The sequence below is a fragment of the Myxocyprinus asiaticus genome, chromosome 21 (genome assembly GCF_019703515.2).
Source record: "Myxocyprinus asiaticus isolate MX2 ecotype Aquarium Trade chromosome 21, UBuf_Myxa_2, whole genome shotgun sequence".
In the NCBI taxonomy this organism is placed as follows: domain Eukaryota; kingdom Metazoa; phylum Chordata; class Actinopteri; order Cypriniformes; family Catostomidae; genus Myxocyprinus; species Myxocyprinus asiaticus.
Window position 1 is genome coordinate 1,880,001 of NC_059364.1, and position 12,500 is coordinate 1,892,500.

Below are 12,500 nucleotides of genomic sequence, written 5' to 3' on the forward strand. Positions count from 1 at the left end.
TGAACGTTTATTAAATAGAGTCCAGTATAGAATTCGTTTTTTTTTTTTTTTTTTTTTTAGAAGATTAGCTACATGTTTGATCAACATACATATAATTTTCACAAGAGAGAGTTTCTGATATATTTCAACCTTGTTGCTTTTCAAGTGTTTTTCGTAATATCTCAAAATTTACATTGAATGTGTGTTATATAAAATTGTATTTTGTGCATGTGTAATGTTTATAACTTCCAGCATGACTTATAATGTCTTATAACCACTTAAAAATATCTTATGGATGTTTATAAGAAGACATTGCTTTTGTTACTTAAAGCACACCTATTATATAAATATTACAAATATATACAGTTTAATGCATTAGTTACAGTTAGTTCCGGTCCTCGAATCTGATTGGATGAGAGACGTTCCATGAGTACTGATGGTCTCACACCATCAGCTCTCAGACGCTTCACTGTGTGTATCACTCCGCTTGTGTTCATGCCATTCTAAACTAAAGTGTAAGAGTAGTGCAGATGTGTTAAGAGCCACCTGTCTCTTTACATTTAATTTTGTGACATTACATATTTTAGCCAGCAGGTGGAGGCAAAAGACTATTTTTGTGTGTAATATGAGTCAGTTGGTGATGTGAAGTGAGTCAGCGTCAGTCAGTGTTTTCATTCATCAGCACTCCGTGATCACTCGTATTACTACTACACTACTAAAGTTTGGAAATAGCTTTAAACGAACAACTTCAGCATTAAGGCTCATCACAGCAGAGAGACACAACAGACTGATTAATTACACAAACTCAAGGCGCTTACCTCTTACTGGACTTTCCACATTGGAGAGGACAAAATGGCAGAGGAGATTGCGGTTTCTATAGTGAAAGACTCTTGTGCACTGACTACCGCAAAATAGGGAGGAATACCCCCACTTGGACGGCTATTTTTCTACTGAGAAAATAGGATGCATTTCACCAAAATGACATTATCTTCAGAAAGCTGACTAACAGACTACAGCATCATCAACAGGTGATCGCACACGCTCCATCTTTCTCGCTCTCTCTCTCTCTCTCTCACACACACACACACACACACACACTCACACAATCCTTGTTTCTCCAATAACATGTTAGAAACAGCCCAAGCTGTGATACAAGTAGACATATCATTTGGTTTGAACCAGCAACGGCAGATTCTGATCCGTCGTGTAAGAAAGTTGTTCCATGCACAAATGTGTTTTTTGTGACTGTACTGCGGCCTCGTGCTTGCGGCAGTGCTGATATAGGGCTATATCGCACTCTTTCTCGTGTGATATTGCTTAAATAACTTCTACAGATAAAATTGGATGTTGCTTGTGTTATAAAGCGTTATACTCTTAAGGTATAAAAATGAATAGGTAAGCATTATAATGCATTATAATTGTGGTTACAATTATTTATGAGAAGTTATAACATATTACAATGTGTATCATGAGACATTACTAATGCATTTTAATGTCTTTAAATTGCTCATAAAATGTGTTGATTTGCATATGAGCGGCTTCACATATTCACTTTGAAGCACGCAGCACATGCAAACTGTATATTTATTTAATTAAATCGCATCCTCTTGCAGTTCAGTAATCATAAAAGGGCGCTTCAGCAGCCTGAGTCTGCAGGTGCTAAAAGAGTATATTAGAAAGAGTATATTTCCTTCTAAAAGAGCTCGCGCAAACGCTTGGTGTCTTTTTAAAGATGTCCTTCCACGTTTGCGCTACTGGATGTGGCCGTTATCTCTCCCCTCCGGATACCCATGAAATCTGCCTCGAGTGTCTGGGGTGCCAGCCGGCTTTCGTGGAAGGGTTATGTTCTCATTGCGAGAACATGCCCATGAGAACGTTGCGGTCGCGGCTCACTTCCTTCTTCATGAAGCAAGGAGCCACTACGGCTGCTCCCCAACCCGGTCCGTCCTGGGCTGACGCGCAAGCACTATGGGCGATCTGGATGTGGACATGGGAGCGTTTCCACCGGCTCAGCCCCCACGGACCTCCCATCCCCCAGCACGCTCGTTCTGTCCAGACGAGCTGTCGAGCGATGCAGGCGGTCTGCCTCAGGGTGGGTTTAATGTGTCGTTCCCGGCTCGTGACGAGGATGAGCTTTCGGTCGCGGCATCGGAGGGTGGGCTTCTGCTATCGGAAGCAGACGAATCTTCTGAGCTCCTGCTCACGGGTGGTGGATCACAGGATGAGTCGGACGCTGAGATGGCAGCCATGCTTGCCCAGGTGGCTGCGAACATCGGGCTAAAGTGGAACCCTCCACCCTGCCCTGAGCATTCGTGGCTGGATGATTGGTTTCTGGGCTCGGAGCGTGACTCGCGACTCACTTTAAAAAAAAAATAATTATTATTTGATTAATTGTCCATTTCAGTATTAAAGGAGTAACAGAATAAGCACTCAAATAAGTGTGTGAGCATATAATAGCAGTTGTCTGTCAGTCAGACAGCATGCTGGGACAGAACTGACTCTGTGCTCGGTACCACCGGTACTGCAGAAACACTGGTATTGTTACATATTTTTTTATTTTAGTATCGACTTTTTCCTTACTGTATTTGTACTTTTGACATCACTAGTGCCAAGTTTGGTGGATGTAGCTTAAAAGCTCTAGAACGAGTCACATTTGATCATTTTGGTCTTGGTTAAGGGATTTTGGAAAAACCCTAAATGAAGTTTTTAGAATAACAGAGGGGCAGATTAACTAAGAAAGAATTGTGCCCGCTAAAAACGGCGTTGTTTTCTTTTTTTCTTTTTTTACACGCTAACTGCACTCGTTTAGTGCCCGATTCACTAAAGGAATTTAAATGTGCCCACAAAACCGCTGCTGAACACGATTTGCACATGCAATTCTGATCTTGCGGTCTGATTCTAAGTGCAATATAGCCGATGACACTGCAGACCGCCGTATTTGACCCACCCTGCCGGGACTAAACAGCATAACTTTGATCCAGACACCTGGATCATCTCTTAAACATGCAGAACGGATCTGGATATATGCCAGGTGATTGCAGGAGGTTAGTGAATAAGACGCAGGTATTTGCGCTGAAATACCACATGCAAAAGTGGCGCAACTTTTTAGTGAATCTGCCCCAGAATGTTTTGTCAAGCCAACATAATTATTGGAAATTGTTTACTGTCTATTGATAAAGTTGTCAGTAGATTTAGAAACTGTCACATGGAGGAGAAAAAACATATTTTAAATGGCAGAACAAAATAGAGAGAGGTTGTGCTACAGTCATCAGGGTTCACACCACTATTATTAAATGTCATCTGGGACCGACCTTTAATGTAAATGTTATTTTGTTGTAAACCCAGTTGGTTTCTACTCTGTGTGTGTGTGTGTGTGTGTGTGTGTGTGTGTGTGTGTGTGCAGCTGAGGGTGGCAGTAACTCTTACTCTGGGTGTTTTTGGGCTCTTTTTATATCTGATAATTGTTGTGCTTGAACTCGAGCTGTAAAGCTGCAGCGCCGCTGGTCTGCCATTTATAAAGCAGCTCTGTGAATGTGGGCGATAAACGAGAGGGTGAACATTATGTTTAAAAACTGAGAATAAGGGAGAAGAGGTCACAAAACCATTGGAAGGAAGTGTGTTATGATTGTATTGAATGTGAGTGATGGATTCTTCAGGAGGTGCTGTGAAGGAAATGCTTCTCTCAGGATGTGACAGCACTTTTAATACCCTTTCTCTCTCTCTCTCTCTCTCTCTCTCTCTCTCTCTACACACACACACACACACACTCTTGTAATTGAATATATTAAGGTGAACTGCAAAAAGGGTCAGACAGTGAAGACAAAAGAGGAGGAAAAGAGTGATTGGATGGATACAGGGGTGGGTGTATAATGTAAAGTGCAGTAAAGCAGGTATTCCTGAGACTTTGGCTTGGTTCGCGTATAAAATGCTTTGTTAATTCAAAGTAATCCAGTATTATTCTATTTCTAATTATATTTGATCTTTATTGCCCTCTTGAGCAGTGAGGTTCGTTATCACCACAATAATGCAAGAACACACACTAAGTATGCACGAGAAGCACACGCTCTTGCAGGGAGTATGTTTCTTAGACTGAAGTTTATGACAGCAACTATGTTAGAATATCCTTTGTTTTGTCATCTTATTTTATTTTGTCAAATATTATCTTTTCCTGGCATTGCCTGTGCATTCTCACAGCTCCGTATTCACAAAGATCTTACCACTAGAGGTTCTCCAAAAGGTTCCCACTGAAGCTAAGAGTTGCTGCTTAAAACCGATTTACAAAACTGCTAAGAGCACGTTTACTAAGGAAATCTTAAGGGGAGAGGAAGGTGGAGTTCACACTGATATGAGTGACAGCACGTTCTATGAACTGTAAGTAATTGCTAGACAGGGAACCGCTATTTGTCAACAAATTCATAATAGACAGACAGCGGGAAGGGTCATCAATGTGGTATTTCCTTTGATTTCGTGAAATATGGAAGAGTGTGAGAAACGGCTGTACTTTCTCTTCAGAGCAGGAATCACAGACTTTAACCCTCTATGGTATTGAAAATGGCACCTCCCCTTGGTGTTCACGGTCATTTTTGACCGGAATGTCAGATGTGTAACCCCCCTTTTTTTTTTTTTTTTTTTGATGAAGATGATAATTATACCATTTTTGTTTTTCCTGAAGTAAGAACAATAAAATTATATTCTATTATTTCTTTTGGGATTGGTAAATTTCAAAAGTTTACCAATCATTTGTATATACATATATTTAAAATAAATAAATAAATAAATAAATTCTAAACCAACACTTCTATAAGTTGAAACATAACGAAAATAGGAGTATGTGACATAAATTGGAGGCAGATTTCTGTAGCCACCTACTGTGCAGTGTGATGCCTTGTAACCTAATTATATATTTTATCACAAGATATGAATTTGGATATATATTTAGATATTATCAAGCTATTATCTGTCAAATTAAAGCATTTTAAAATAGATTTAAAGTGTCAGTTTTTGTGGTTAATGTCATTATGCTTACAATCAAACCTAACCATGGTGTTACAAAGACAGAGAATAAGCATTTTTCTAACAATAATTTATTTCAAACATAACAATGTTAGAATTCAAAGTAAATGCATAATAATGTCAAGAAAATGAATATCAAGAAACAGAAATAAACTGTAAAATTCTGAAAATCCAATTAGAGTATAAAACAGAAGAATCAGAGTAAACATTTTGCAATATCAATCTTTCTATAGTAAAAATGTATTTTGCAAACATGTGTGTGTGTGTGTGTGTGTGTGTGTGTGTGTGTGTCAGATTGCGGTGATCAGCTGAAAAATAACAGATGACTTGTTATACCAACAATGACCAAAAAATGGCTGTAGAGCTCCACATATTGATGCCTTGGTTCTGTGTGTGCGTGTGTTCTGCATTGGGAGTGTGTTATCATCTCACTACTTCATTTCTGAGTGTGTTTGTTTAGAATTGTGACTGATTTATTTATTTATTTATTTATTATTGTTATTTTTATTTTATTTTTTGACAAATGTGAAAAACAAACCTCTGTGTTATAGTCTCACCAGCTCATTTTGTGTGTATGTTTTGCACTGAGTAGTTTTAGAGTCTCACCCTGTAATTTCTGTCTTTTTTTCTGCATTGTGGCTGATTTATTGATTGTATTTGACAGATTTAAAAAAATTCTGTTTTTTTGTCTTTAATTTTGGTCTCCCATTCATTTTCAATGGTCAGTCAATTTTGACCGCGAATATCAAAGTTGTCGCTTTTTTTTTTTACGACCACTTAAACTTATTGAATCAAGCCAATTTTTTTATTTTTTATGTTCAGATGGCAAATGGAGGAAAAGTCACCAAGTCTTGTACTGCTCAGATAAAGCAAACCATTTTTATTAAATGACGAAATTTTATTTTAGTCAAAAATAACCGAATACCATAGGAGGGTTAAGCATCTGCCACAGGTAATTGGTTCATTCATTCTGTGTAATTTTAATCATAAACAGCAAATTAATATTTTTTTCAGTATCGTTCGATGTTGCCTATTTATACAAAATTAATATAGATTTGTCCCACATTGGCTACATGAACTTAATGATACCTCACCTCAAACAGTAGTCTAGGTTCTGTTAATATATCGCTCGAACACTTTATCTCCGGTGTAATTGGGTTGCTTCGGTAATTGCATCCCTGACTAAGTTTAAAATAATGAAAAAACCTGCATGATTTTTGAAAGGTCAGTGTCATTAAAATATTCAAATACATTGATTCAATTGCATGTGACTCGACAACAGCAGCCATGATTTGGTTCATTTGTGATTCAGATTTAGGGATTTAGGAGCCTTCAGGACGACTTCTATGTTGTTATGGGTTTAGGAGCTACTTTTAGCTTTAAAATGCTCCATGAATTACTCTTAGATGGAAAAAAAGTCTTAAAATTAGGAGTGACACGCCCATAATTTGTTGCTCCTAAATTTCCGAGTTAGGAGCTACTTTAGCCTTAAAGGGGTCATGTCTTGAGGAATAAAATTTTCCTTGATATTTTGACATATAATATTTTGAGGTCATTGTACTGTAAAAACATACTGTACGTTTCAGAAATCAAAACTTTCTCCCCAATAGAAAAAAAAAAGAATTTATTGAAACCAAGCTGCAAATACGCCTTGTTCTTTACTTCCCTGGTTTCCTTAAGCCACTAGTGGTCTCATTAATTCATCACCACCTCCACGGCAATAACATTAACGCCTACTTATATATCAGCACACCATTGGCCCCGCCCACTGGTGCTAAGTCTGTAAACAGAGAGAGTTACTGTGTCCGAAACCATGTACTGTCACAGTATGTACTGTATTTGATGACAGATGCACTTATCTGCCGGCAGAACAATACATTCTTTAAGGTATGCATGTGAGTAGTATGAATAGATTTTGGACATTCTTCATCCAGGGACGTTGGGATCATCTCATGACCTGAATATATGATGTAATAACAACAACTATTTGCTCTGGTTTTGTTAAACAAGCACCATTCAACCACAAGGAACAGTTATCTTTGTGTATATATAGCACCTACAATTGAGAAGAGACGTCCGCCTCGCAATTCACCGCTGTTTCTTTAAATCCAGTGTATTGAACGTGACCTCGCCTCGGCTTCCGAGGGATTATGGGATCGTAAAGTGTCCAGTCGATCCACAGTATTCATGAATAATGTGGATTCGGACATACTGCTCCATTGGCAAACTGTTTTTGGCATACTGTATAGTAGGGAAGTACGGCTATGAGGACGCAGCAAGAGAGAGAGTGCAGGACAGATAAGACTATTACAATACCTTGTATTCTAGCACACCAAAGGGGACTTACACACATCTGGACTATTTTGAATTATTTTTGTATATAACCATGCACTAGATAGATGTCTTTGACCATTGTCATGCATCTTTAAAAGACACTGTGTCAAGTTATAACTTTTAAAAGGAGTTTCTCCATCTTGTTGTTTTGATATGCTTTAATTGTTGGTCTATGTAAATATGCACTAGATGGACATCTTTGATCATTTTGATGCATTTCTTGTGATATGCACCACGTTTTAAGAGCGCTGTGCTCCATTCCACTGCTGCTGCAGGCTGGGAGAACCACGTCCCGTCCTGTGTGTAAACAGACACGGAAGATGCTAGATATCGTGGCTGTGAAGACCAGCATCTCTGCTCTGGCCTCTGTTGAAGCATCCCAACATCAGAAAAGATAGAGAGGCTGAAGTGTAGCAGTTTCTGATCGTGTCAGAGCAGAATTATACTCTGTGTCTGGGATGTTTCACTGTTGATTATATGTGTGTGTTGCTTATTACAGCGTGGGTTGCTTGTGAACAAAGGAACTGTTAAGTAAAGATTAAAAACAAGACCGTTGACTGTTTGAGATTTATGGTACATACATTCAGATGCAATGTGTTTCACTGACTTTGTTGCTATTGTTGTTTTGTTTTGGATGTTCGTTAAACCCCGAAATATAGTTTTTGTTGTTGTGGAGCTGGTTCATTCTCTCTTCTGAATTAGTTTCAAACATATATATATATATACAGTATGTCAGTATTCGAGGGGTTGTACAATATTGGCCAATCATAACAGTGAGGTTGAGGTCATAACATTGAGGTTTTAAAAGGAAAGAGAGCCAAAACCCGTGTGTTTAACATTTTTTAAATGATCATATATAACTAAATTCTGACTGTTTTTGGTGCAAAAAAGTTGACACATTATAAGTAGTAACACTTAAGACCTCAGGGAAAATAATAAAATTAGGGGGAAAAAAGCATTACATGACCCATTTAAGATTTTATTGCCAATAAAGTCCCAGATTTTCATATGTGTGTAATGTCTTAAAACAGCACTGACAGTTGAAATATATCTCTCATTTCACCTTGTTCTCATCATCGTCAGTATTTTTAGCTTTAACTTGAAACAGCAGAGACAACGGTGTGAATTTGTTTAATTTGTTTGTGTTTTGTTGGCAGGTTTTATTTAGTCAGTGGAGGAGTGCCATTCATCATCTGTGGCATCACAGCTGCCATCAACATCGAGAACTACGGCAGTGGGGAGCAGACGCCATTGTAAGCAACATCTTACCTGTTTTCAGAGGCTACTAAACTAGTCTTATGTCTTCTTATATAAAATATTTTTTTTCTTTATATACTTTAGCCACTTGGTGTAACATTTCACTCATTAATGATTTAAACAAGGCATACATACTGCAACCTTTAGTCACAAACAAGTCTGAAAGTCATAACATTATATTTACATTCACATTTATGCATTTGGCAGATGCTTTTATCCAAAGTGACTTACAGTGCCCTTATTACAGGGACAATCCCCCTGGAGCAACCTGGAGTTAAGTGCCTTACTCAAAGACACAATGGTGGTGGCTGTGGGGATCGAATCAGCAACTTTCTGCTTACCAGTTCAGTGCTTTAGTCCACTACGCCACCACCACTCCATATAGTATATCACAGAATATCATAGCAAGTGGTGTTTATCTTAAGGAGGATGGCACACGCCAACTTTTCAAGCAAATCATTTCACAAAAAGAAGTTTGAAATTATAAAATGATAGATATAGTGTCGAAAATTAAGACAAAACTTTTTTTGACACTTTCTGATTGTCATTAGTGGACATTATCCATACACTGAAAAAAAATAGAAATAAAAAAATAAATAAAAAATTTCTTAATCAGTATTTTGTCTTGTTTTCCAGTGAAATATCTAAACATTTTTAAACAAGATAAATTTAAGCAAAAATGCATAACATATTAAGACTTGTTTTCAAAATGTTTTACCCCATTGCCAAAGTACTTTTTCTTGTTTTAAGCATAAATCTAACAAAATTGTGTTAGGTTTATGCTTAAAATATAAAAAAGCCAAAGTTTAATGGCCTACATTTTGCAAAAGGGCATTGTTATAATTAATAGTTTATTTTGACATGTCCTTGTTTAAGTTTTGTTTATGTTTACTACATTTTATTTATTTAATTATTTATGTATTTCTTATTTTTTTTTTTTTTTTTAATAAACCCTAAAAAAAGCCCTGGTCATTGCAATTTTTTTCTTTTCTTTTTTTCTATGGCATCTCATGTAAATCCCAAATTTGGGTCATAAAAATGCATCAGAATTAATAAGTTGATTACTCGGCAGAATACTAGACCCACTTTATATTAGGGTTCTTTAAATACTATGTATTAAACATAAGCTACAATGTACTATTATGTACATATGTGCTGTTGCATTGTACTTACATTTAAAGTACCTGCATCTAATTACATCTGTAGTTACACTGGTAACCTTACCCCTAACCCTAAACCTAACCCTTACCCTAACCCTAAACCCTGCCCCCTAACCTCTAACCCTACTCCTAAACCTACCTAATATCAAAACAGAGGGTGTAAAGTTCTTTTTTGGAATAAAACATTAACCAGAATATGGACCTTAAGCAACAAATGATGCATGTAAACATGGTCAGTATGTTTTATTCTGCCATTTTTGTTTCGTTGCAGCTGTTGGATGGCGTGGGAACCTAGTCTAGGTGCGTTCTACGGGCCTGTCGCCTTCATCGGCCTGGTAACCTGCATCTATTTCCTGTGCACCTTCATCCAGCTGCGCAAACACCCTGAGAGGAAGTATGAGCTAAAGGTGATGACCAAGGAGCAGCAGCGGCTTGCTGACATTGCACACTGCCACCACCAGGGGGATCCAAGCGGTGTAGGAGGTGATAGCGGGCACTGCCATGCAGGCTGCCCGGGACTGATTAACCCCTCACTGCTGGCCAACGAGCACTCGTTCAAGGCTCAGCTGCGGACCGCCGTGTTTACACTGTTTTTGTTTATAGCGACGTGGACGTTTGGCGCATTGGCTGTATCACAGGGTCACTTCCTGGATATGATCTTTAGCTGCCTGTATGGTGCATTTTCCGTCACGCTCGGGTTGTTTTTTCTTATCCACCATTGCGCCAAACGCGATGATGTGTGGCACTGCTGGTGCACGTGCTGTCCTGGCCGTCGCCCCAAAGCCTGTCAGGGTCACGGACACGCCCACGGGCGACCCAAAGTCATCGTGAACGGTGACACTCACAGTCACTGTCATTTGGACAAATCACATCTGAGCCACTCGCACTGCCACGCCACCAGCTGCCTTTGTAAGCAGAGCGGGAAGAATCATGTGACCTGTCTGACGCCGGTTTCTCCATGCTGCGCCGCCCTGCACACTCAACAGCTATTGGAGGATGAAACGACACCTCATGTGCTGCTTCACACCGTTCCGGAGGGAAACAGACCAGTTGTCCCCCTGCACCGCTGCTTGAAGCCTGCCAGGACTAAGGTGAGGCGCCACCGGGCCGCGGCAGCAGGTGAACGGGAGCTAACCTTCCACATCCCCTCCAGCGTGGACGGCGGAAGCGCGCACAGCTCACGCACAAACAGCCCTAATAGCCTGCACGAGCCTCAGGCTCACATATGCCACCTGCCGCACGAAAGGCACCACGTTTGCCACCACGAGGCACCCGTTTGCCGCACTGCACTGTGCCATCACCACATGTGCTGCGCCAAGGACGAGCTTTTTTGCCAGCCCGAGACGGGCGAGATCGGCACCTTTCTGTGCGGATGTGGGAAGATGGCCGAGGATGAGCTAGTGTCGCCCCATCACGCCCACATTGAAATGCATGCCCGCAGACAGTCTTACCCCCAGAATCTGCCCAATCAGAATGGCATACTCCAAGGAAGTGTTCACGAGGGGCTGCTCTACCCTCCCGACAGAACAGGGAATATACGCACGGGACCCTGGCGGAACGAAACTACCGTGTAGTTTAAATACTCTTCTCGTGATACACCGAACTGCAAACTTTAGGATTTACGAAAGGAACTTTTAAAGTTTTTTTAGTACCGTCATTTGTTTAATTCGCTCTTTTTTTGCATTGTTCATTGTACCGGAAGTTAACAGTGGCTCCTCAGATGTTACAAATGAAACGCAAAACCTGGTTTTACCTTTTCAGCATCAGAATTGAAGCACATACACAACATGGTTAAAAGTATGTGGACAAACCCCTTCTAATGTACACCCAGGAATAAAATATACTTTCTCAGTCGTCTTGGTTCAGGAAGTATTTTTTCCCATTCATTTCTTCCATAGGGATTTCATAAATAGTTTTGCGCCATGAACCAAACCAATCAGCTCTGAGGTGGACATGTCAAAGTAACTCTATGGCGAAAATGAATGGGATTTTTTCCTTCCAAAACCAGACTTTTGCGCTCTATTATTGTAGATAGTTTTGAAATTAAATGTTCAACAAGCACATATGGGTGTGGTCTTACATTTGGCCATGTAGCGTATTTATTGGCCACATTCACACTGCAGCTGAATATGGTGTCACTTCACTTTAGAGTTTTTAATCTTTGTCCTGTTCACACTGAGTTTAGTTATTTACAGGAGCGACAACTGCATTCGACAACACAATTCACTCCAAAAAAAAATCCTCGTTTACAGCTACGAGACGCCAAAACGTGGCTATTGTTTGCGTACAGTTAAGCAGGTAAATTGATCATTACAGGTAACAGTCATCGCCATAGTGTGAGTGTTTTTGCAAGAGAATATCGTATGTTTGAGTGTATGTACATGCAATCAAGTTTATGTGACAAAAATACGTTTTTTTAAAGATTTTGCCATATATTTATTTTCAGACATATTTGACCATCCCACAAAAGTCCAAATCATTTAAAAGTACTGATAAAAACTCATTAAAGGAAAGCTTACCAGCAATTTTACCCCATCCATAGTCAATCAACTAAACATGCGTAATATATACTGTGAATACCGACTAGCGAAATCTTAGTAATACACAAAAAAGACCTGCTTCTGTCTGAATTCTGTTCCACCTTTGAAATGTGTGCGTATACAAACAAGTTATGTTCCAAAATCTAGTGAGCTGCCTACTTAGACACCATTTTAAGGCATCATAGGTGCTCTCCCAATGCGAAGGCTTACATTTATT

The 12,500-nt window shown here is 39.3% G+C and overlaps 1 protein-coding gene across 2 annotated transcripts in view; it reads left to right on the forward strand.

Moving 5' to 3' along the window:
- Positions 1-12,500, forward strand: part of LOC127411916 (adhesion G protein-coupled receptor A1-like) — a 234,922-nt gene that overhangs the window by 221,182 nt on the left and 1,240 nt on the right. For both annotated transcript variants that reach the window (XM_051647819.1, XM_051647820.1), the window contains 2 exons: positions 8,484-8,579; positions 10,015-12,500. The exon at positions 10,015-12,500 is cut by the window's right edge and continues 1,240 nt beyond it. In XM_051647819.1, the coding sequence (XP_051503779.1) occupies positions 8,484-8,579; positions 10,015-11,317 (1,399 nt within the window). In that variant the 3' untranslated portion in view covers positions 11,318-12,500. The remainder of the gene's footprint in view (positions 1-8,483; positions 8,580-10,014) is intronic.